General features: G+C 38.2%; 1 protein-coding gene across 2 annotated transcripts; it reads right to left on the bottom strand.

Annotated features, from left to right (window-relative positions):
• Positions 1–7,163: 7,163 nt before the first annotated feature.
• PSMA6 (proteasome 20S subunit alpha 6) lies at positions 7,164–25,786 on the bottom strand. 2 transcript variants are annotated; one of them, XM_049898630.1, is made up of 7 exons: positions 25,610–25,786; positions 17,957–18,051; positions 17,236–17,317; positions 16,160–16,315; positions 11,852–12,030; positions 10,142–10,236; positions 7,164–7,378 (listed from the first exon to the last, which is right to left on the bottom strand). In XM_049898630.1, exons 1-7 carry the CDS (start codon positions 25,683–25,685, stop codon positions 7,321–7,323), a joined length of 741 nt encoding a protein of 246 aa, XP_049754587.1. In that variant the 5' UTR covers positions 25,686–25,786; the 3' UTR covers positions 7,164–7,320. The 2 variants fall into 2 exon arrangements, with proteins under 2 accessions (XP_049754587.1, XP_049754588.1); XM_049898631.1 differs by lacking the exon at positions 25,610–25,786 and adding an exon at positions 19,592–19,730.
• Between the last annotated feature and the right edge of the window lie 645 nt (positions 25,787–26,431).

Raw genomic sequence — 26,431 nt, 5'->3', positions numbered from 1 at the left:
CAAGTCTATTGATAAGAAAATTTTCATGACCTGTATTGTTAGTACATTTTTTCTATTGGAATGTTACTATTTTCCTACCATTTGTTCTTTGTTTATTGTTGGTGTTTTATCGTTAGCAAAATTTTAATTTTTATGTAGTCAAATATACAGATTCCTTCCCTTCATGATTTTATCCATTGTTTTTGTTTAGAAAGTGCTTCACCATCCTGAGATGTTATTAACCTAAACTTTTTTTTTTTTGCTCTTCGTAATGATTTTTTAAAAAAATTACCTCTTTACACAGCTTGTGTTTTATTTTGATATAAGGTATGAGATAAGGAATATTTTCCCCAAAATAGTTATTTTTCCCCAAGAATTATTTTCCTATTAATCTGTGGTGCTAATTTTTCACACATCAAATTCTTCTACATGCTAAGGCCTGTTTCTGGGTAATTCCAACGTTCAAAAAACATTCTGCTGGTATTTTGATTAGAATACTTGAAACCTACAGCATTAGTTTAGAGACAAGAATTGACTTTTACAACATTCAGCAACCCCATCCAGGAGTAGGATGTCTCTTAGTCAAGTTTTTTAATAGTTTCTTCATATGAGGCAATATTTCTAGTTAGCATTATTTCTAGGGATTTTACATTTTATTTTTGGTTGCCACTGTGACTGATACTTACATATATATATTTAATTCTATTTTCAGTATTTTTTAGAATTTTAAATCCAGCTATTAATGATGGGAGGGAAGGAAACAACTTGAAAAAAAGTGGTTGTAGATTTTATCTAATGGCCTGACAAAGACAAGTTTTGGGGTCAGAAAGTTATGAGATCTAGTCTAGTCCTGTCAATTTTTTAGTTGTGTGATCCTGTGCACATTACTTAACTTGATGAGCTATTTCCTCACCTGCTATTTTTTGTCCCCCATTGCTGTCATTTCCGACTCATGGTGACCCCATGTGTTACAGAGTAGAACTGTGCCCCATCGGGTTTTCATGGCTGTAATCTTTACAGAAGCAGGTCAGCAGGCCTTTCTTCCATAGCATTGCTGAGTGGGTTTGAACTGCCAACCTTTAGGTTAGTTGTTGGTTGTGCCACACAGGGACCTGCTATTGTTGTTAGGTGCCATCAAGTCAGTTCTGACTCTTAGTGACCCTAGGTACAACAGAACGAAACACTGCCCGGACCTGAGCCATCCTTACAATCATTTTTATGCTTGAGCTCATTGTTGCAGCCACTGTGTCAATCCACCCTGTTGAGGGTCTTCCTCTTTTCCGCTGACCCTGTACTCTGGCAAGTACGATGTCCTTCTCTAGGGACTGATCCCTCCTGACAACATGTCCAAAGTATGTACGATGCAGTGTCCCCATCCTTGCTTCTAAGGAGAATTCTGGTTGTACTTCTTCCAAGACAGATTTGTTCGTTCTTTTGGCAGTCCATGGTATATTCAATATTCTTCGCCAACACCACAATTCAAAGGCGTCAATTCTTCTTCAGTCTTCCTTATTCATTGTCCAGCTTTCACATGCATATGATGCATGGGATGCTATAGGGGAATAATAGTATAGGTTTATGCTCCCTTGGAGCCCTGTGGCACAGTGGTTAAGCACTCGGCTGTTAACCAAAAGTTCAACAGTCTGAATCTACCAGCCACTCCTTGGAAACCCTATGGGACAGTTCTAGTCTGTCCTATAGGGTTGCTATGAGTTAGAATTGACTTGACAGCAACAGGTTTGGTTTTTGGTATGATCCCTTGCGTAAAAGCCCAGGACCAAATGAATTTTGGAATTTAAAACATTTTGGACTTTAGATAGATAACATGGTGGTGTATAAACCATGTATTATGTAACTCTTCTGTTGGAGTCTAAGGCAGCACCCTGTTATCAAACACATTAACATTTCTGTAGAAATCAAGGAAATGAAGTAAGATAAACAAAGTATAAGGCCTTCCATCAGTTCAGGCCAGGTTTTACTGTTAACTTTTATAGCTTCCTGAATTTTGGAACTGTGGACAAACCATTAGGGACCCTGAACCTAGACTTAAAATAGTCTAAAGGAGATATTATAGGTCCTGCTTTAATAAAAGTTAATGCTTTTTAGGTGGTTGCCTTGGTTTTCTAGGTAGACAACCTAACAGCAAATTATAACTACTTCTCTCAATACCTAATTAATTTACATTATGATGTTATTAAATTTTAGGTTTTTTTAATTGTATTTTGTAAGTGAGGTAGACCTTCAGAACATATTTAGCCTTAGAATTTCTGACTCTTTAAGGTAGATCCTTAATGTAGTAATTTGATTGCAGCATAAGTTTGAATCCTGAATTTGGGGGCTAATGTGCAAGAATACTTTATGAAAAATGGCTATCGAGGGAAAGAAAGCCAGATGTTTATTCAAATAGCTCCACATTCATAAATGTCTGGACATATCCCTCTGTCAATTCTCAACAGTATCCTTATATTTCTTACTAGTTTATTAAAATACCCCCTGGGTAAAGATTTTACACTTTTTTTTTTTTAGCATTTGTATACTTCTGCATTAACTATTTGTTCTAGGTTGTGTTAAAGAAAAACACACACACAGAATTAGAGTATTTAATTTTCACATACATTGGTCTTCTTCCTTCTGTTTCTCCCAATTGTTTTAAGTAAAGTCCGCGTATCCACAGGTTCTGCATCTGTGGATTCAACCAACCGCAGATCAAAAATATTTGGAAAAAAACTTTTTTTTGTCATTATTCCCTAAACAATACAGTATAACAACTATTTACATGGCATTTACACTGTATTAGGTATTATAAGTAATCTAGAGATGATTTAAAAGTATACTGGAGGATTGCATAGATTATATGCAAATACTATGCCATTTTATATAAGGGACTTGAGCATCCCTGGATTTTTCTATCTGTGGAAGGTCCTGGAACCTCCGATACTGAGGGACGACTATATAAAATAACCAGTTTAATATACCTATTTAAAATTGTTTTATTCTTAATTCATCTAGAACTTAATTTTGTATTATAAAGAATATAAATTTTTCTATTAGATTTTTAGTTTTCATTCCCTAAAAGGTATCTTATTTACTGGTCTCTCATGCATAATTCCAGAGGGGTGATATCAGTCAAGGCTTAAGGATGTAGAAGTTTAGGGGAGTAAAAGACTCCACTTTCAAAATGATGGCAGCACCTTTAGAGAGCCTAATGGATTTGGATGGGTATTCCCAGAGCAGCACCCCCACACTGGAAGAACCCTACTTCCCTGCTAGGAAACTTTACAACTTATGACTCAGCTCTGAAGAGGATGTGGTCAATGAAGTTTCCTGCTGCTAGTGGTCACATGTTCACATGGCCTCCCCTTGTCTGCTGGCCTGCTGGCTGTGGAAACAGGAGCAACTCAGACGCCAGTGGTTGCTACTAGACCAGCAGCCACACTCACCTGTGTGAGGCAATGCCAAGAGCACCAGTGTCACCCAGTGTGAATGAGGACATGAAATTTATCGACCTTAGTCTTGCCTAGATTTTTGGATCATCTCTAACAATTAGTAGTTCAGGTCACCAGGGGAATCACTCTAGAAGTTTAAAAAACAACTTAATTCTCTATATATTTTTTTAAAAACTGATTATCCTAATCTATTAAGAAAACATTCTGCATCCCACTTTGGTGAGTGGCATCTGGGGTCTTAAATGCTAGAGAGCCACCATCTCAAACCAAAAACCTGCTGTCCAGTCGATTCTGACTGATAGCGACCCTACAGAACAGAGTAGAACTGTCCTATAGAGTTTCCAAGGACCACCTGGTGGGTATAAAGTGCCAACCTTTTCGTTAGCAGCCGTAACACTTAACCACTATGCCACCATGGTTTCGAACCACCATCTAGGAGGCATCAATTGGTCTCAAACTACCTGGAGCAAAAGAGAATGAAGAATACCAAAGACACAAGATAATTATGAGCCTATCTGATAGAAAGGGCCACATCAATCAGAGAAGAACTAGGTGGTGCCTGGCTGCAACCGATAACCGCCCAGGCAGGGAACACAACAGAGAATCCCTGAAGAAGCAGGAGAACAGTGGGATGCAGACCTCAAATTCTCATAAAAAGACCAGAGTTAATGGTCTGACTGAGACTAGGAAGACCCCGGAGGTCATGGTCCCCAGACCATGACTGGAACCATTCCCAAAGCCAACTCTTCAGACAGGGATTGGACTGGACTATGGGATAGAAAATGATACTGGTGAGGAGTAAGCTTCTTGGCTCAAGTAGACATATAAGACTATGTGAGCAGCTCCTTTCTGGAGGGGAGATGAGAAGGCAGAGAGGGATAGAAGCTGGCTGAATGGACATGGGGAATACAGGATAGAAAGAGTATGCTGTCTCATTAGAGGGAGAGCAACTAGGAATACATAGCAAGGTGTATACAAATTTTTGTATGAGAGACTGACCTGATTTGTAAACTTAAAGTACAATAAAAAAAATGAATAAATAAAAATACAAATTTAAAACAAACAAAAACCTGATTATTCTGAATGTACTGTTTGGTCTTTTTCCCTGAACATTGTTTATGATGGGAGCTCCAAACTTTACAACAAACCAGTTACTCAAACAGCTGCTTTAAATACTTAACCTTAAGGAAGCACAAAAAATACAAATATCTTACAACTTTCTATACTTTTGTTTCCTCAAAGTAACTACAATTTCTACTCTTAAAAATATTGGTTCTTTATTGAATACACATTAAATGTATTATCTTAAGACTACCAAACATCAATCATGCTAATCTTTTTATTATATTTAAAGCCGTCAATGGAACTTGGAATCCAAACTCAGGAACATCCTGCTTGAATGAGGAAATGTAAAATAAAGGCCTTGCCTTGCAAGCCAACTTACCATCAGAGCAAGTTTCAAAAGCAGAGTTTTAATGGTGCTGGTAAAACTGGATGTCCATCTGTAAAAAAAAATGAAACAGGACCCATACCTCACACCGTACACAAAAACTAAAAATTGATCAAAGACCTAAATATAAAACCTAAAATGATAAAGATCATGGAAGAAAAAATAGGGACAATGCCAGCGGTCCTAACGCATGGCATAAATTCAATACAAACAGTAACTAACAAGGCACAAACACTAGAAGATAAACTAGATAACTGGGAGCTATACTCATCTAAAGACTTCACCAAAAGGGTTAAAAGAGAACCTAACCTGTTGCCGTCAGCTCACAGCAACCCTAAAGGACAAAGTAGAGCTGCCCCATAGAGCTTCCAAGGAGAGCCTGGTGCATTCAAACTGCCAACCATTTGGTTAGCAGCTGTAGCTCTTAACTACTACGCCACCAGTGTTTCCAAAAGGGAACCTATAGACTGGGAAAACATTTTTGGCTACGACATATCTGACAAGGGTCTAATTGCTAAAATCTATAGAATACTTCAACACCTCAACAACAAAAAGGCAAATGATCCAATTAAAAAATGGGCAAAGGATATGAACAGGCACTTCACCAAAGAAGACATTCAGGCAGCTATGAGGAAATGCTCATGATCATTAGCCATTAGAGAAACACAAAACTACAGTGAGATACCATCTCGCCCCAACATTACTGGCACTAATCACAAAAAAACAGAAAATAACAAATACTAGAGAGGTTGCAGGGAGATCAGCACTCCTATGCACTGCTGGTGAGAATGCAAAATGGTACAACCACTATGGAAAATGATATGTTGCCTTCTTAGAAAGTGAGAAATAGAAATACCATACGATCCAGCAATCCCATGCCTAGGAATATATCCTAGAGAAATAAGTGCAGCAAATAAACAAATGCACACCCGTGTTCACTGCAGCGTTATTCACAATAGCAGGAAGATGGAAACAACCTAAGCACCATCAACATATGAATGGGTAGATGATGATACGTGACTAAACTGCAAAACATCTTACAACATGGATGAATCTGGAGGGCGTTATGCTGAGTGACATTAAGTCAATCACGAAAGGACAAATATTGTATGAGGCCACTATTATAAAAACCCAGACCCAGTGTCGCCTATAAAAACTCAAGAAAAAGTTTACACATAGAAAAAAACAATTTTTGATGGTTACAAGGGAGTGGGGGGTAATCACTAACTAGATAGTAGGCAAGTGTTAACTTTTGGTGAAAGGAAAGACAACACACAATATAGGGAAAGTCAGCACAACTTGACCAAAGCAAAACAATAGTTTCCTAGACACATCCAAACACCTGAGGGACTGATGGCTGGGGACCATGGTCTCGGGGGACATCTAGGTCAACTGGTACAAAATAGTTCATAAAATGTCCTACATCCTACTTCGGTGAGTAGCTTCTGGGATTTTCAAAGTTTGCAAGCAGCCATCTAAAATACATCTATTGGTCCCATCATGTTCAGAGCAAAGCAGAATGAAGAAAACGAAAGATGCAAGGAAAATATCGATCCAAAGGACTCATGGACCACAGCCTCCAGCCTGAGCCCAGAAGAAATGGATGATGCCCGGCTACCACCACCAACCGCTCTGACAGGGATCACAATGGTGGGTTCTGGACAGAGCAGGAGAAAATATAGAACAAAATTCAAATTCACAAAAAAAGACCAGACTTACTGGTCTGACAGAGACTGGAGGGACACACAAAACTATGGCCCCCAGGCACCTGCTAACTCAGAATTGAAGCTATTCCTGGAGTCTACCTTTCAGCCAAAAATTAGACAGGTCTATAAAGCAAACAATAACATATGTGAGGAATATGCTTCTTAGTTCAATCAAGTATAGGGGACCTGATGGGCAATGCCTGCCCAACAGCAAAGACGAGAAGGCAGGATGGGACGGGAAACCCAGGGTGTAAAGGGAAAGAGGGAGAGCGCTGACACCCTGCAGGGATTGTAGCCAATGTCACAAAACAATTTGTGCATAAATTTTTGAATGAGTAACTAATTAGTGCTGTAAACTTTCACATAAAATACAATAATAAAAAAGCAAAGTTTTATTTTGCTATTTATTAATTTTGCCACATAGCTAGTTTAAATTTCTGGCTATTAAAGTTCCTGAAGCCAAGGAGCTATAAACAAAATGAATAAAATTACACTTTAAGCATAATGAACATTTAAAAGTTTGCATGTACTAAAGGCTTAATACTTGAAACTGGAGGTAAACAAGACAGGATGCAATTATTTTCTAAAAGCACTGTTTTTATTTATACAGAGTCCTAACCACATCAGGGGTAGGAGGAGTGGGAGAAGTTCCTTTTCAATCCAGGGGCCTCCATAATGTTGGTTTGTTTTTACCAAATGCACTGGCAAGTGGCTTCATGGATTCCGTAAGCTAATTACGTTAGTCTCTTTCTGCTAGAGCAACGAGGTGGGCGTCAATCTCTGCTTCTGTAAGAATTCTAGACAGCAAAAGGGAAAAAGAAAAAACAGTGATTTACTTTTTAAAGGCTTGTTATTATGGAAAATTTCAAACACATACAAAAGTAGAGTAGTTACTATAAAGAATCCCTCTGTATCAAAAAACTATGCATCTATCAAAAAACCGCACTGCTTACCAATTCATGGCCAATCTTTTTAAATCTATACACCTATCACTCCTCTCTTGGATTATTCTAAAGGAATTCCTAGACACATCAACTCCATCAATGAACAAAACATTTACTTCTTTGACATCAGATCCAGAACTGGGTCCTCTGAACACAAAACGCTTCAGCTGCAGCTATGATACAAAATATTTAAGCTGAATAATATAAAGTATACATAATGTATTCTATTTTAGACCCTACATCAAAAATGCCTTTATACCTAGTATAACTCAAGTGTATAACAGCTGAGAGAAGAAAATTCATTGAGAAATTTAAGTGGATAAAAAAAAAAGCTGCTCAGATTCAGCAGTAGAAATCCATGAACATAAAAGTATAATTCTGTGAAGAGTCTAGTAGTAAGAGGAACTCCATGTTGAACACATGGTATTTTCTAAATCATGTTTGCCCAGAAAGGAACCAGCTGCTTGGCAACCTTGTTTAATGTGACCAATTATTACCATTTCACTTTTAAAAATTCAGTTTGGACTAATGGACCACAGCCTCCACCAGACTGAGTCCAGTACAACTAGATGGTACCCAGATACCATCACTGACTGCTCTGACAGGGATCACAATAGAAGGTCCCAGACAGAGCTGGAGAAAAACGTAGAACAAAATTCTAACTCACAAAAAAAGGCCAGACTTGCTGGCCTGACAGAGACTGGAGAAACCCCAAGAGTATGGCCCCCGGACACCCTTTTAGCTTAGCAATGAAGTCGCTCCTGAGCTTCACCCTTCAGCCAAAGATTAGACAGGCCCATAAAACAAAACAAAACAAAACAAGACTAAAGGGGCACACCAGCCCAGGGCCAAGGACTAGAAGGCAGGAGAGGACAGGAAAGCTGGTAAAAGGGAACTCAAAGTTGGCAAGAGAGAGTGTTGGTAAGTCGTGGAGTTGTTAACCAATGTCACAAAACAATATGTGTACTGTTTAATGAGAAGCTAGTTTGTTCTGTAAACCTTACCTGAAGTACAATAAAAGAAAAGAAAGGAAATGAGATGGAAGAACCCAGAGGGCAAGTTTTGGGAATCAAAATAGCAAAACTGTCTTTCCCTACTCCTGCCTAAAAACAAAAAGTTAAATTTGTCAAAGTCACATTTTTTTAGTGCAACTGGAGGCCATACAAGTAGTTTATATAGATGTTGAAAACAAAAAACGAAACCCACTGCCATCAAGTCGATTCCAACTCATTGTGACCTATAGAACAGAGCAGAATTGCCCCACAGGGTTTTCAAGGCTGTAAATCTTTATGGAAGCAGATTGCTACATCTTTCTCCCATGGAGTGGCTGGTGGGTTCAAAGCACTGACCCTTCAGTTAGCAGCCAAGCACTCAGCCACTGTGCCACAAAGGCTCCATTATTTAAGTATACTTACTATAAAAAAATTTAAAATGATACAGGACTTTTTGGAGAAAAAAGATCTTTGGTTTCTCTCTATCTAAGTAATCAATGGAAATAAACATTTTAAAGGTTACTATAGGAGAGTCTCAGGCTAGAAAACAAGAGCTATTTTCCGGTTCTTTAGAGAGATTTGTAAACTGCACCTACTGAAATTTTATTGCTAAAAAGTAAAAAAAAAAAAAAAGGTAATCTTTTCCTACCAGGAGAAAAAAAAAAAAGAAATGTTAGAGAGGATGGACCCGATTCTGGTTGTTGTCATTTTTTTAAATCCTATGGATTTTTCTTAAATCTTTCATGTTTATATCCCTTACCCGCAGGCAACAAAAAGAACAAACTGGAAAAAAATGCATATTAACAAAAAAGCCTTCAAGGTCTGGTTAAACTCAGTTTGCCACCTTTTTTCCCAACCATGCCCATGTGTCCTTATAGTTGTGATCTAAGAGCAGGTACATACAGTAGTTAAAATGCCTTCTGGCAGTTCCTTGCATCTATGAATTTAATTCAATTTATTTTTCACTATTCACAAGAACATCTGGGTCCATGGTATGGGAAGCATCGTCATAGGGCTGCTGGGAGGACTGAATAGGCTGATACATATTAAGCACCCAGTATGCATTTGAATCATGGAAGCTCTAAGGCTGATGTGTGGGAGTTAGTCTCTAAGTGAGTAAGAACAGACAAGCATCCAGCATCTGCAACTCAATTAGTTATATTCAAAATTTGGGGTTTCCCAAAGATCTCCAGATAAAGGTCTGAAGTGTATCAGTATTTCTTATCGCTTTCTTCAAAGCTCCACTTAAATAACCACTAAATAATCAAAGTTCTATCTGAAAAACTTGAAAACTACTACACTGGACTTGAATTACTACTGATCTTAAAATAAAGGACACTTATGCTTACTTTATTCCATACCTAAAAACTGTTATTTTATGGCACTCTTGGTGATATATAAAATCACTATCAAATGAGGAGGAAAACTTATGTCTGTCTTAAAGAGACATCCAATGAATTTTATAACAGATCTCTCAGGAACTAGAGAAAAAAACTGTAAACATAGTTCAAGAAATTTTTTTCCCCATGTTACAGGACAAAGGGACCCACACTTCCACCTTCCTTGTCTGGGACTTTTGCACTTGGCAAAATTCTTTAAGTACATGGCTGACAATATGACTCACCTGAATTTAGGATTTTCAACTGTAACTACTCCAACTTCAATTTCTGAAGGTTTGAAATCAATTGATAACACAGTAGACAGGCATGTAATTGCAGTCTAAAAAAAAAAAAATTAACATCAGGATATGGTATCTTTCAGAGATTCCAAGGACTTCTCATTCTGAGTTAATCACTAGCTATTCATTTTTGCTCCATGTTTCGGTGATGTAGTTCTATAGCCACATGTTACTAATACATTGCTTTGCTCTAGTATGTCACCTGCCAATGACAAGAAACTTGTTTCTACCAAGCCAAGCCACAAATTAAAGTGGTCCATCACACAACAGGATGGTTTATACAAAATGGTTTGCTTGATGATCATTATACACCAGGCACTATGACAGCACTTGGGGTGACGGGGGAAGAGGAGCCAAAGACAAATCTCCACCTTTAGGGAATTTATAGTAGTAACAATTTGAGTATGTTTTGTGTGATTTGGTATCTGATGAGATTAATATTTATGTACCAATTATGAACTGCAATTATTAGGAAAAACAAAACAGCAAAACATTTAAGAAGCATTTAAACAGGGCACTGTAACTCCCCGATGACAATTAGCTTTACATCTCATTAGTATAAGATATACTGTCAATCAACATAAAAGAAGTATGTGGTAATTTTTCCTCTGCCATTTAACAGAAGGATGTTGTTAGTCTTCAGAATGGCTGTATCCCAGACCCTCATATTCCAAAATCTACTAAAATTTTCGTTTTTAGTTTCTTGGCAATTAATAAGAGGCTTCTTTACAGTGTAAAATTACTAAATATTTGTATAAGAATCTTAGCTCGTCTTGTTAATTTAAGGAGCTCTGGTGGGATAGTGGAAACCTTGGTGGCATACTGGTTAAGTGCTACAGCTGCTAACCAAAGGGTCGGCAGTTCAAATCCGCCAGGCGCTCCTCGGAAACTCAATGGGGCAGTTCTACTCTGTCCTATAGGGTCGCTATGAGTCGGAATCAACTTGACGGCACTGCGTTTGGTTTTTGGTTTTTGGTGGGATAGTGGTCAAGCGTTTGGCTGCTAACTAAAAGGTCGACAGTTCAAATCTACCAGCTGCTCCTTGCAAACCCTATGGGGCAGTTCTACCCTGTCCTATAGGTTTGCTATGAGTCAGAATCAACTCGACAGGAACGGGTTTGTCAATTTAAAACTTCCCAACCATAATGATTAATGCCCTCACAAATCCTGCAGAAAGCTAGCTCTACTTCTGCATCGTAGCTAAAATTTCTCTACCAAGTCCTCCTGTGAGTATATTCTTACACTAGGGAGAGGTTTGCTTGCCTAAGAATTTGGTGTATGCCTGTTTTTCCTTTAGGACCACAGAGCAATATTACTGACTCTCTCTTTTCACTTTGCTACCAGAAAGCTTAAGTTTCAACCATGGCAACCATACAGGTCTTTGGGCATGGTCTTGATTCTATTCTTATTTACATTTTCTCATTTTATTATCTGTTTTGTTGAAAGCTGTTTCAAATACATTATGAAATGAGGTAATTAAGTGAATAAAGCAGTGCTCATTGTTCCCTTGTCAGCTAAAGGACATCAATTTTCTATTAAGCTGACAAACTTGGATCTCACGATGTTACCTAGGAATGGCCTTTACGAACTGTCAATTATGCAAAAATCTGAATATTCTATACAGTATAAAACGTCAGTTCCTTTTGGCTAACTTACTTCAACTGTCTGTTCAAATGTCCAATCAAATTTCTTCTTCACTTTTTTTTCAAGGAAGCTGGTTGACTCAGTTTGTTTAACTCCTGCTGCAGTGGCTTTAAACCCACAGTAATAACCTGCAGGATCACACTTGTACACCTGAGGGCCTTGTTCTTCATCTATACCAATTAAGATCATACCTAAAGAGAAAAAAAAACCTTATGAAATGTCTTGCACCTTTAATACAATAAAATTTTCACTTCCTTGGTGTTGTTAATCATTACTCTGACCATCAATTTTAATATGTATTTTGCTTTCAGGAAACTAATATACACACTAGGAGAGTAAAAAGATTACCTACAGACTGGGAAAAAGTTTTTAGCTATGACATTTCCCATCAGCATCTGATCTCGGAAATCTACATGATACTGCAAAAACTCAACAACAAAAAGACAACCCAATTAAAAAATAAGCAAAAAGATATAACAGACACTTCACTAAAGAAGAATTCAGGTGGCTAACAGATACATGAGGAAATGCTCACGACCATTAGCCATTAGAGAAATGCAAATCAAAATTAAAATGAGATTCCATCTCACTCCAACAAGGCTGGCATTAATCCAAAAAACACAAAATAATAAATGTTGGAGAGGCTGTGGAGAGACTGGAACACTTATACACTGCTGGTGGGAATGTAAAATGGTACAACCACTTTGGAAATGGATTTGGCACTTCCTTAAAAAGCTGGAAATAGAACTACCATACGATCCAGCAATCCCACTCCTTGGAATATATCCTAGAGAAATAAGAGCCTTCACACGAACAGATACATGCACACCCACGTTCACTGCAGCACTGTAGCAAAAAGATGGAAGCAACCAAGGTGCCCATCAATGGATCAATAGATAAATTATGGCATATTCACACAATGGAATACTACGCATCGATAAAAAACAATGATGAATCCATGAAACATTTCATAACATGTAGGAATCTGGAAGGCATTATGCTGAGTGAAATTAGTCAATTGCAAAAGGACAAATATTGTATGAGGCCACTATTATGAAAACTCCAGAAATAGTTTAAACAGAAGAAAACATTCTTTGATGGTTACGAAAGTGGGGAGGGAGGGAGAAAGGTATTCACTAATTAGATAGTACACAAGCACTAGTTTAGGTGAAGGGAAAGACAACACACAATACAGGAGAGGTCACCACAACTGGACTAAACCAAAAGCAAAGAAGTTTCCCGAATAAACTGAATGCTTCAAAGACCAGCGTAGCAAGGGCAGAGGTGTGGGGACCACGGTTTCAGGGTCCATCTAGGTCAACTGGCATAATAAAATCTATTGAGAAAACATTGTGCATCCCACTTTGGAGAGCGGCGTCTGGGGTCTTAAATGCTAGCAAGTGGCCAGCTAAGATGCATCAATTGGTCTCAACCCACCTGGAGCAAAGGAGAAGGAAGAATACCAAAGACACAAGGTCATTATGAGCCCAAGAGACATAAAGGACCACATAACCCAGAGACTACATCAGTCTGAGACCAAAAGAACTAGATGGTGGCCGGCTACAACCGATGACTGCCCTGACAGGGAACACAACAGAGAACCCCTGAGGGAGCAGGAGAGCAGTGGGATGCAGACCTCAAATTCTCGTAAAAAGACCAGACTTAATGGTCTGACTGAGAAGAGGATCCCAGAGGTCATGGTCCCCAGATCTTCTGTTAGCCCCAAACAGGAACCATTCCCAAAGCCAACTCTTCAGACAGGGATTGGACTGGACTATAGGACAGAAAATGATACTGGTGAGGAGTGAGCTTCTTGGATCAAGTAGACGCATGGGACTATGTGGGCAGCTCCTGCCTGGAGGGGAGATGAGAAGGCAGAGGGGGTCAGAAGGTGGCTGAATGGACACAGAAATAGAGGGTGGAGAGAAGGCGTATGCTGTCTCATTAGGGAGAGAGCAACCAGGAGTGTATACCAAGGTGTACATAAATTTTTATATGAGAGACTGACTTGATTTGTAAACTTTCACTTAAAGCACAACAAAAATTAAAAAAAAAAAAAAAGAAAACTGACATATAAAATACAAGTTATCACTACAGATAAATTAGGTAACAAATTACTGTTTCACAAAAAGATTTATCATAGACATTAAGAAATAGTTCGAATTATTACAAATGTGATTTACAAAACAATTTTCCAATCCTTGCTATTACCTAATCTCTCAAGACATCACCTGGTCAAACGAACTTGGAAAACACACTTTTCATATACCCCTTTTGGAGACAAATAGGTTACAATAGCATATTAAATGTTCTGACTCGTTCTGCTGTGAGCTGACGTATTTAACTCAGTAGTTCTTAAATTTATTTGGGCAAAGAAGGGTTTTTTTTTTTTCTTTTTTAATTTGAGAAATGCCTATTAAGGTTCCAGGGAGTTAACAGTGTATGCTGGGAATGCTGATACAAAGTGAAATACATCTAAGGACTACTTCCTTGCTTTTACGCCGCCCTCACCATTACTGTGAGTGGTAAGTTGTCCATACAAACCAAACTCAAATCATGTACATAACTTCATTACTACAAACCTAATCATGTTATCATATCACATACAAGTTAAATCAACATCACCACTGTCAAACTTCTTTCTACTCAGCAGAGCAGGTAACAAAGCATTTAAATAAGGATTAATGGTCTCATTCCTGCTTTCTCATATTCTAGATTTGAACCTCTTTTATATAGTGTCCTAGCATGTAAGATTCAGTATTGACAAATTATTCATATTGATAGATGTTTTATAGTGTACAAATGAGGAATTTTAAACCCTATTTTATTGACTATGACAGTGATCAGATACCTGCTTGATTATGTCACCCTGTAATTTAAAAATTTTTTTTTACATTTTATACTTGATATATACGAAGTACTAGGACAACATGAAAAAAGATACCCACTTACTGCCTGGAGGAAACAAGAAGTACTTCTTTACTGCAAGGTCTGGCAAGAAGAACAGAGTTTATAGGTGCGAAGGGTAATCAAGGCAAAAGGAAGAGCGTGCAAAAGCAACGAGCCATAGAAGGGCAGGATGCACTCAGGGATGACAGAAAGATCTGTATATTGCAGGGGCTTCAGATGAGTGAGGAAAGCAGTAGAAGAGAAACTAGTCAGAGTAAACTAAAAAGGACCTTACACATCATATTAAGAGTTTGGAATCTACCCTATAGCATGTGAGGAATCATTTTTCCTAGGGAACAACAATGAAAATTCAATTTTAGAGTGGCAACTCATGCAGCAACATGGAGGACAAAGTAGGAAAGAGAGAGAAGAAACAGGTGCATTTGATAGGTGGCAAAGACAACAGCCGATAAAGGAATGACAGAGGAGATGGAGCAGAAGAGATATTCTGATGTAAAACTTGACTAATCAGATGACCAGGGAAGAGGTGTGGAGGTTAGGAAAGATAAGTTGAGAATGAATACAGGAAAATGGGAATGCTCTGAAGCTGATTTGAGGACTGGCCTAAGGATAATCTGGAGCGACTGGCATGAAGGTAGTAAATGAAGCTGTGAAATGGGTGGGATCCCCCAAATAGACCAAAGGGAAGACCCAGGAGAGAATCCTGGTGAACAACAACATTTAAGGGACCAGCAGAAAAGGATGGGCTAAGAAAACTGAGGAAGAGGAAATGAGAATATCACTGAAGAAATGAAAAGTAATTTTTAAGTTAGAGGTCAATAGGGTCAAATGCTGAAGAGAAATCATTCCATCGACTGCCTTAACTCTCACATAGGAATAATACAATATCAGAAACAAACATGTACTGAATTTTCTAGGCTACTTTATTGCATTAAATCTAAAATCAGTAAATTTTATCCCTTTCCCAGTGAAATTTTACTTGTTTTTAAAAGCAGAAGTTTATTCTAAAAATATGAATCACAGGCTTGTATGTGACCCTGGTTCTTTAGGTTGGTCAAAAGAAACAGGTACATTGTCAAGATGCCTAATTTAGACGTTTTCATGGAACTGCAGAAGAGTACATTACCTTGCAATAGCCTACTATGACAGGGACGTGACTCTTATAAATCACACACTCCCAAACAGAAATATTTTGATAAAAGTCTAATAGCATCTAAAGTTTAAAGAAATGTCAAAAACATTGATAATCTTGTCAAACCTATCCATCATCTCTGATTTATAATAAAGATTTCCCTATCTTACATAATTTCCTTATATAATGTTCAGAACCAAGTGTTACTCAAATTATATATGTTCTTTTTAAAAAATTATAATTCATCAATTATTTGGGAGATGCCTCAATATACTTACAGCAACCGAGCGGCCTCATTTCAGCATTTTGCGTGTAGACCTGAGAAATATCTGCAATTCTTTTACATAGCATGTCCACAGGAATCTCATAGCCATACTTGTATTTCCAATTAGCTGCTTCATAGCGAGCCCTCTGTACCTGGGATCTGCTGTCAGCTGATAGCATAAAAAACAAAGGTTTACTTCTTTAGAAGGAAAGAATGAACCTCAAAGCCAGACAATTTTCCCACCATATACATATATATATCTAGCTATCATGAGTTAAGGAAAGGAGACGTGGTCTACTCTGGCCTAGTCTCCCACCAATGATTCAGCAAAAAAAACATGACTTAAAAAAGGGAAACTTTTTAAAAGATTGAGCTTTATATACCGTACTGCCCTTTTATGCTGAGCCCTTTAACAGCTGTCAAAATAGTTTCTACAAGTATCTACTAACTTCCAAAAGAACAAGAACACAATTATCAGAAATAAACATGCGGTGAGTTTTCTAGGCTAATTTAAAAACTTTTGCATTAAATTTAAAATCAGTAAATCTTATCCCTTTTCCAATGAAATTTTATTTGTTTTTAAAAATAGAAATTTATTCTTAAAAATATGAATCACAGGGTTTTAGGTGATCCTGGTTCTTTATGTTGGTCAAAAGAAAGAAAGAATGTTTATTTTGACATATTTTTTTTTTTTGGTAGGCTTGAATTTTCCCTTCATTTCAGAAAATAGAGAAGCAAAGTAATTTTTATAATTCTTACCCATTTCTAATAAGTGCTATTATTACCAGGTTTGAGCTATACTGAGTTAGGTCCCCTTAAAATACTAACTATATCTGAAATAAGATAAACCATCTTTGAGATGGGCCTCAGCCCAGTTTCCCTGGCAGTGACAAGGAGACCTAATTCTATTACATTTATAATTTTAAAAAAGCTCACAATACTCTGAAGATATTGACAACAGTCTTGGAGGACTATAAATCTACTCATTAAGTCACTAAAGGGGGCTTTAAAATGAAAACAAAACACAAAAATAATTTGCAGATAAGTAGCATAAGGCTTGTATATCTAAGTAGGTATTGAGGTGATTACCTGTCATTCCTGTCATCACACAGCCAATGTTTTCAGTTATCTTGAATAAGTGAGTCACTGTGCTGGAATCCAATAATTTGTCCTAATGAACAAAATAAATCAAGATAATTAAAAAATCACAGTTCTTTTTTAGCTATTAAAAAAGCAATGTTATAAAACTATAAGGAGCCCTGGTAGCTCAATGGTTAAGAGCTCAGCTGCTAACCAAAAGGTCGCCAGTTAGAATCCACCAGCCGCTCCTTGGGAACCCTGTGGGACAGTTCTACTCTGTCCTATAGGGTCCCTATGAGTCAGAATCAACGGCAATAGATTTTTTTTTTAATGGAACTATAAGAAAACTACATAAGAAATGTCTTCTGTTCATTTTACGGTTAAAACTAGTTTTTACAAAAGGGGAGGGAAACTCTGTTTTCCTTTTCTAGATGATTTGTTCCCTGTGGGCAAGAACTATATCTCACCAAAGCTTGTGTTGTCCCTATGGCAAAAGTCCATAAGATCCTATTGTGCTTACAAACATACCACAATGTTCAATACGGTAATTCTGCCTCCTCAGGTAAATTGTATGCAGATGCTCAATAAACACTTTTTGAATGACTGACAGGAAAACATAGTCAAAGCAAACATGTTAACTTATATAAGCAATAAAATATCTTCGTATAAACTCATGAAAAATTCTTGTATTTATTCCACAAGAATTGGCTATTTGGGCAGTATTACTTACAGGTACTTTCTTCTGTGTGACAATTACTGCACAGTCTTTCCCTCTGACAGCTACTGATGTAAGGCCACCCTGGTTAATAGCCTTAAAAGCATATTCTGGAAAAGAAGATATTTTAAGTAGAATAAATTATCATAAATTCACACAATGGAATGATATGCAGTCATTAAAAAGAATGAACTGATATGGTATATCATCCAAGACATGAGAAATCAATGATACCAAATGAAAGCTCTGATCTTCAGGAATGAAGAACAACAAAAATGGTAAATATCTGGATCATATAAAAAAAAAAAATGTTTTTTTCTTCTTTATTTCTTTAAAAACACCTATGAGTGTTGAAAGCAAAAACTTAGAACACTGTCTTGTGGAATTTTTAAGTATGTAGATGTATTACTTATAGAAAGGAGAGGGAGTAAATGGACTTAAAAGATTTTAAGGCTTGTACATTTTATGTGAAACGATAAATACTAACTCTAATAAGACTGGGAAAAGTTAAGGATATACAATATAATCCCCAGAGTAGCCACTAAAAAAAAAAAGTAGCCAAAAACTTAATATGTAAATTAAAATGAAATTGTAAAAACTATTCAAATAATCCAAGAGGGCAGGAAAGAAGTCAAAAAAGAACAAACAAATAAGCAAATAAACAAAACAGAGACCAACAGAACAATAAAATGTTAAGTTTAGACCCCCAAACGTCAACAAAAACATTAAATATTAATGGGTTTTACTCCAATTAAAAGGTACAAATTGTCAGAATGGATAAAAAGCAAGACCCAACTATATGCTGTCTACCTGAAACGCACTTTAATAAATGGAATGAAAAAGGTAACAGTATGCATTAAGAAGGCTGAAGTGGCTACATTAATATCAGACATGACAGACTTTAAGACAAAGAGTATTACCAGAAATGAAGAGAGAGATTTCATAATGGTAAATGGATAAATTCATCAGGAAGGCACACAATCATTAACTCATGTAAAGCACCTAATAAGAGAGATTCAAAATATGTGAAAGAAAAATGAACAAGATTAAAGGGAGAAACGGTCAATTCCACAATCATAGTTGAAGATTTTAACATGCCCACTCAGCAACTGCTAGAAATGGACAAAAAAGGAGTATACATACATGATCTGAACCATGCTATCAAACACCTTCACCTAACCGGTATCTGTAGAAAATGATAGTCAACAACTGCAGAATATATATTCAAGTGCACATGCTACATTTACCAAGACAGATCATATGCTGGGCCATAAAGCAAGTCTCAGTAAATTTTAAAAGACTGAAATCCCTAAATATTTGGAAATTAAACAGCACACTTCTAAATAATCCACAGGCCAAAGAAGAAATTAAATAAAATATTTTGAACTAAATGATAATAAATTGCAATATATCAACATTTGTAAGATGCAGCTAAAAGAATGCTTAGAGGAATTTTATAAATTGTGGTAGACAGAATCTAAGGTGGCCCCTCACGTGATTCTTGCCTCCTGGTGTTTCCACCTTTGTGTAATCCCCTCCCCTTGAGTGTGGGTAAGACCTTATAACTTGCTTCTAATCAACAGAATACGGCAAAGGTGACGGGATGTTACTCCCTGATTACATTACATTATATAAGACTAGGAGACTCACTCTAGAGATTCTCCTTGCTGGCTTCATGAAGTAAGGGGCCATGTGGCGAGGAACCGCGATGGTTTCCAGTCAAACAGCCAGCAAGAAGCTGGGGTCCTCAGTCCTACAATCGCAAGGAAATGAATTCTGTCAACAACTGGAGTGAGCCTGGAAGCAGATTCTTCTCCAGTCAAGCTTCCAGATGAGAACACAGCCTGGATGACACTATGATTGCGGCTCTGTGAAATCCTTAACAGAGTACCAAGCTAAACTGTGCCCAGGCTGCTCCTAACACACAGAAACTGTAAGATAATAAGTGTTTACTGTTTATGTAGCACAGAAAAATAATACAACAGCCTGAACTGATATTAGAAAAGATTTAAATTCTATGACCTAAGTTTCTGCTTTAAGAAGCTAGAAAAAGTGCAAAGTAAACCCAAATTAGAAAAGAAATAATAAAGACTCGAATGAAAAAGGAAACATACAAAAAGAGAAAATTAACAAAGCCAAAACCTGGTTCTTTGAACAACAACAAATTAACAAAAGTATAAACCCTGTGGTAGGTTGTAAATGGCTCCCCAAAAGATATCCACATCCTGACCTCTTGAAACCTATGGCATAAATAGGGTCTTCGCAGATGGGATTAAATTCAGGATTTTGAAACGAGATTAACATGGATTATCTAGGTGCACCCTAAATGCAATCACATGTATCCTTATAAAAGGCAGAGGGAGATTTTATGAATAGAGGAGAAGGCAACGTGAAAAGGGAGCGGAGAGAGATTTGAAGATGTTGGCCTTGAAGATTAAAGTGGTGCAATCACACAAGCCAAGGAATGCTGGCAGCCACCAGAAGTGGAAGAGGCAAGGAACAGATTTTCCTCTAGAGTCTCCAGAAGGAGCACAGCCCTGCTGATACCTTAATTTCGGCCCAGTCATGCTGATTTTGGACTTGTGGCCTCCAGAACTAAGTGAAAATAATTTTCTGTTAAGCCACCAAGTTTGCAGACAGCCACAGGAAATGGATACAAATTCCTAGCTAGATTAATCAAGAAAATAAGAGAGTACAAATTATCAGTATCAGGAACCAAATAGGGGTTTTTATCATTATAGCTATTACAGAGATTAAAAGGATAAGGAAATATTAGGAACTATAGTCCGGTGGTGCAGTGGTAAGAGCTCAGGCTCCTAACCAAAAGGTCAGCAGTTCGAATCCACCAGCCGCTCCTTGGAAACCCTATGGGACAGCTCTACTCTGTCCTTTAGGGTCGCTATGAGTCAGAATTGACTTGGCAGCAATGGGTGTTTTTTTTTTTTTTTCTTTCTGTTAAATCACATCTATATTGATGATTCTCATATCTTGGTCACTAGAGCCTTGATCTCACCTAAATTTCAGTATCACGCCATCAACTGCTTGCTGTTTTTACCTGGTTGTTCAGAATATGATTTTGGCCTTAAAAAATTCCAGTTATGGGCTATCTATGGTATACTATTTGTCTGTAATAACTGCCAACTCCCTTACACTATAATTTGTTTATAGACCTTGATCTTTCCCATACTCATGTCTTTGCTTCTTCATGCCCCTGCCTGGAATCCCCTCTCATTCTTATTCTCCACCGATCTAAAGTTTGCCCTTCCCACTCAAGCCTCTTCCATTTCCTATGGAGACTTTCTCTGATTGTCCCAGATGTGATTTTCAAATCCTTTTCTAAGTTCCTGTAGCATTTCCTATTCCACTGTTAATTTTAGTATTTTTTGGTGTATTTCTTTTTCTCCATATGTAGATTGGAATGTAACACTCCATATGTTCTATGAAGCTTGGTTATTAAAAAACAAGCATATTCTACTGGAGCAGGGCAGGCGTTCTGCAGGATATGTCTGTATTCGATTCTAATGCTGACTAAATGACTAAAAATTTTTTTATTACAATTTTTTTGAAGCTGCTTATTTTACCCTTCCCTAAACTTGTAGGCTGTAGTCTTTGATTTTCGTCATTAAACCCTTCAAGTCCTCTTCACTTTCGGCAAGCAAGGTTGTGTTATCTGTGTATTGCATTACTGATGAAGATGAAAGACTACAGCCTTCAGTATGGATTACACCTCACAACTGGACTGATAAGCAGCATCATGATAAACAGAGAAAAGACTGAAGTTGTCAAGGATTTCATTTTACTTGGATCCACAATCAATGCTGAAAGCAGCAGCAGTCAAGAAATCAAATGACACATTGCACTGGGCAAATATGCTGCAAAAGACCTCTTTGAAGTGTTATAAAGCAAACATGCCACCTTGAGGACTAAGGTGCACCTGACCCAAGCCGTGGTATTTTCAATTGCCTCATATGGATGCAAAACCTGGACAATGAATAAGGAAGACTGAAGAAGAATTAATGCCTCTGAATTACGGTGTCTGTGAAGAATACTCAATATACCACGGACTGCCAGAAGAACAGACAAATCTGTCTTGGAAGAAGTACACTCAAAATGCTCCTTAGAAGCAAGGATGGCAAGACTTCGTTTCATGTACATTAGACATGTTATCAACAGAGACCAGTCCCTGGAGAAGGACATCATGCTTGGTAAAGTAGAGGGTCAGTGAAAAAGAATTAGATGACACAGTGGCTGCAACAATGGGCTCAAATACAGTAATGACTGTGAGGATGGCACAGGACTAGGCAGTGTTTCGTTCTGTTGTACATGGAATTGCTATGAGCTGGAACCATAACAACCACCTTGTTGGCTACACAATTGGGAAGTGTGGCTCATTTCATAAACCATAGTGCCTCTTAATACTGTACTCTTTAAAACAGTGATCCTCAAGGGGTTCAGATCATTAGACATTTTTGTGTGTTTGTAGGGGGTTGGGGGATATGCAAGGTTTCAAGCAGCAGTGCTTGATGTCATTCATTACCTTTTTGGTGTAGTTATATACATACATACATATAAAATTTCAAATCAGTTTTAAGGAGGGCATGAGAAATCTGAGTTGAGAAACACTGCTTTAAAACAAGAATATTTTTAACTCCAAAAAGGCAAACAGTACTCCTCACCTGATTTGTTTGTGAAACTCCTGACTCTATTTAATCTACTATTTGTTTCTTTTGACAACATCCCTTACAGAATCATTTACTGAGCGCTTCCTATGTGCCAAGCACTGTTCTAAGTGCTTTACATCTATTAACATATTAAATCCTTAAAGCCCTATAAAGTAGGTGGAATTATTCTCTATTTTACAGATGAAGAAAGTTCTCAGAGCTGATGTGGAGCACGGATTCTGGCTTGAATACACAATGTATTTCTACATTTTATTCAGAAAACTGTCCCCTCCGGTCTGTCTCCAACAGTCAATTCCTTTCCTGTTCCATAGTCACGTGCCCTCTTTTTAGAAACAACCAAGCAATGTTCACATCTACTTGGCAGGCAAATCCAAGTGATTGTTCCTCTCCTCCCTTTGCCAAACTTGTCCAGCAAAGGAACAGCAAGCAGAAGAGGGGAGCCTGGAACTAAAAAACTTAAAAAAACTAGCCAGGCTTAATTTGCCCATCAGGGACTCAGTTTCCCCGCTGGCAACTTGGGGAATTCCTGAAATTAGATTTTAAAGTTAGGTGCTCTACATGTTGTTCTACAAAGCTTTTCTTAAAACACACACACACGCATACACATTGCACACATATGAAAAGCATAGGTCTTTTTCCCTATCTGGGAGCAAATACTATCAACAGTTTATTTATAATTGTGGTTAACACTGCAACTTTAAACTTCTATTTTTTGACTTATCAACTTTAGGCTACATTTATTTTTTGAGTCCCAACTATGGAAGATGAGAAGCATATTTACCCTTCCATTAATCTTTCCTTCTCTCATTTTTCTTACATTATTTTTCCACTATCAAGGTTAACAAGTTGTACTCTATAATTCAGTCTTATGTTTTGTGTACTGGTGGATTCTAAAATTTATAAACTAATAACCAGCATTTACAATATGATTATATACAAATATTTCACTAGAAAATCAAGCATGATAAACCCAGAGGAATGGAAATATTCCATGTCTACAGAGTTACTAAAAAACTAGTTTTAGTACAGAGTTACTAATCTAATATAGACCAAAAAAATGACCCAAAGAATCAAACAGGCACCCAGTAACATTTATTGAGCACTTAGTATGTCACAGGTACTATTCTAAGCACTCTACCTACATCACATTATTTAATCCTCAAAACAACCCCCTAAATAAAGACTTATTAGACCAACTTTGCAAAGAGAAACTAACTTGCCCAGGTCTGCTAGTATGGAGCAAGCAGGGGTCTGAATCCAGGTACGGTTCCAGGGCCTGGACTCCTCACCCTATACTGCTTGTTCATGCTAACTATTGTTTCACTTTCTTTTTCCTAGTAATGTCTAATTAGTGTCTTGAATAGCAGAGGGAGTCAGTTATTCAACAAAGCAGACCTTAAAATCATTCTACCTAGATATTAAACTTATTTTGAACTACATGTTCTCTTCCAAATCTTTTTAAACTATTAAAATGATACTATACTCAGCCTTTTTACTCTCCAAATCTAAGAAGCATTAAAGAGTATGCTTTATGACTGAATTTCACAATCAACACACAGAAACAAAGTGTAGGTCTACATGTGACTTTTCCTGTTCACATATTAAAAACTGTGAATCAGAACACTCAAAGCAGTAGTCCAATATAAAAAAAGTCTACAAAACTCAGGAATCAAACTCTAAAAATTAAATTTCCATGAAGATACAGTTATCAACTCTTCTACTTTTGATTACATTTTTTATTTGGGAATAATAAAAGTGTTACTGAGTTACTCAGTATGATTTTAGAACAAGTCAGAATAGTTATTTCTTGCTACATTATAAGCAGTATGTAGCCATACAGTGAACTCAGTGTCATTCCACATTACCTCTAACTCTATTTTTAAAATTTACAGGTGAAAAGCACTTCATTTATACCAACATTCTCCAAGCACAGGTAATATATTACTGTCTGCACCTAGGCACTGAGGTGCTAAACTCACTCAAAAATGAAACTGTCATGGGCCAGAATGTAAATCAGACTCACCTAATACTAAATTCTCTATGGCAAGAGGTCAAGGGTCGGGCTTATAACCATAACCTAAAATCTGACACCAATGCAAGCCAAAAAAATACACTGTTATGGTGAATAACTGATGGTTAGCTTAGGGTTTGTTTTTACTAAAGCTGAGTTTCAGTAAACAGCTAGTTCACCACATCTCATCTACAACAATTCAGAAGCTACTTTCAAACAGACTGGGTTAACAGGTGATGTAAATTTCAAGAGCAGCTCTACAATTGAGGACCACTCATTCTGACCACATCTCATCTACAACAATTCAGAAGCTACTTTCAAACAGACTGGGTTAACAGGGGATGTAAATTTCAAGAGCAGCTCTAGAATTGAGGACCACTCATTCTGATCTACCAGTTTTCCAAAGATGTCCTGAGCTCTGCAGATACTTGTAATTCGGCATTTTTCGTCTTCTCCATTTTTTTTACTTATCTGTCATCCCCTTTAAACTGTGAGCTTCAGTATGGGAGAGGGTATGACAGTTATCTCTGTATTCCTAAGACCAGCGGAGCGTCTGGCACGAAGTAGGCTCTGTCTGAATGCTTGTGTGGAATTCACCACAGGACAAGGAAGTCCATGTTGCACACAAAGGAAAATGGAGAGCGGGCGTTTTAGCTGGCTGCAATGGAACAAGTGAAGGGGCGCCAGCAAGCCAGAGTCAGGCATTACAGTCTTACTTCCCTTCATTCTTTATTATACACGGACAGCGCGGTAGCTCGCCGTGATGATGAGAGCTGGGCCGTCAGTCTTCGGGTCTCTGATCCCTCCTTCCACACAAGGGTGGGAACGCCACGGGGCTCAGTTTGGACTCGGTCCTTCTTTCCCGGATCAGACCCTGCTTCAGCCCTAGATCAGACCCTGGCCGCGTCTGCTTGCTCCAGGCCGCACCATGACAGGGCAATTAGGGTGGATCACAGGTGGACCCGGTTCACTCACCTACTTGGTAGAGGCGGCCCTCGGGTGAAAAAATGGTAATGTGGCGGTCAAAACCAGCGCTGGAACCACGAGACATGTTGGTACACCCACTATTACAAGCAGTCTCCGGGCGCTGCAGCTCCCACACTAGGCGACAAGCCCTTCCCGGAAGTTGCAGCGTTTGCTTCCGGAGCACCAGCCAGGCTTCATCCGCTTTTGCACGCTGAACCCGCGGCTCCAGCGTTACGGCGAGCGAGGGGAGAGCCCCGAGGCCCCGCCCCCAAGGGGGGGCGGGCAGAAGACCTTTGGTGTGCGCTTGCGCGAAATGCGTCTGCGTTGCTTGAACATACTGGGTGAAACCAGGGTGTTGGTGGTTTAAGGATTTCCTCTGTAGAATGGGGGCCGTGGAGGTGCAGTGGTTAAGCGTTTGGCTGCTAATCAAAAGGTAGACAGCTCGAATCCACCAGCCGCCCCTTGGAAACCGTATGCGGTAGTTCTAGTCTGTCTTATAGGGTCGTTATGAATCGGAATCGACTGCAGTGGGTTTGGTTTGGTTTTGCTTTCTGTACAATGAGTTGACTATAGCAAGAGCAAAGAAAGCTTTCTGGGGGCCTGGAATAGTGATTTGCCCATCAGTGTGGCCCAACTGCACTGAGTAAAGAACAAATCTCGTTAGTTTTGGCACCTGCATGTTCAGCCTGTGTCTGCATAGATTGCTGGCTTTATTCCTAACTCTTCTCTTTACCCACCCACTTTCCTTCCTACGGAAGGAAATGGATTTTAAGAGCAGCAACCGCCGCTTAAATTAGGCACAGAAAGGAAAGCGCACTAGGAAGAGCAGAA

Source organism: Elephas maximus, chromosome 10, assembly GCF_024166365.1.
Source record: "Elephas maximus indicus isolate mEleMax1 chromosome 10, mEleMax1 primary haplotype, whole genome shotgun sequence".
NCBI lineage: Eukaryota > Metazoa > Chordata > Mammalia > Proboscidea > Elephantidae > Elephas > Elephas maximus.
This window is presented reverse-complemented; position numbering and strand designations above follow the sequence as displayed.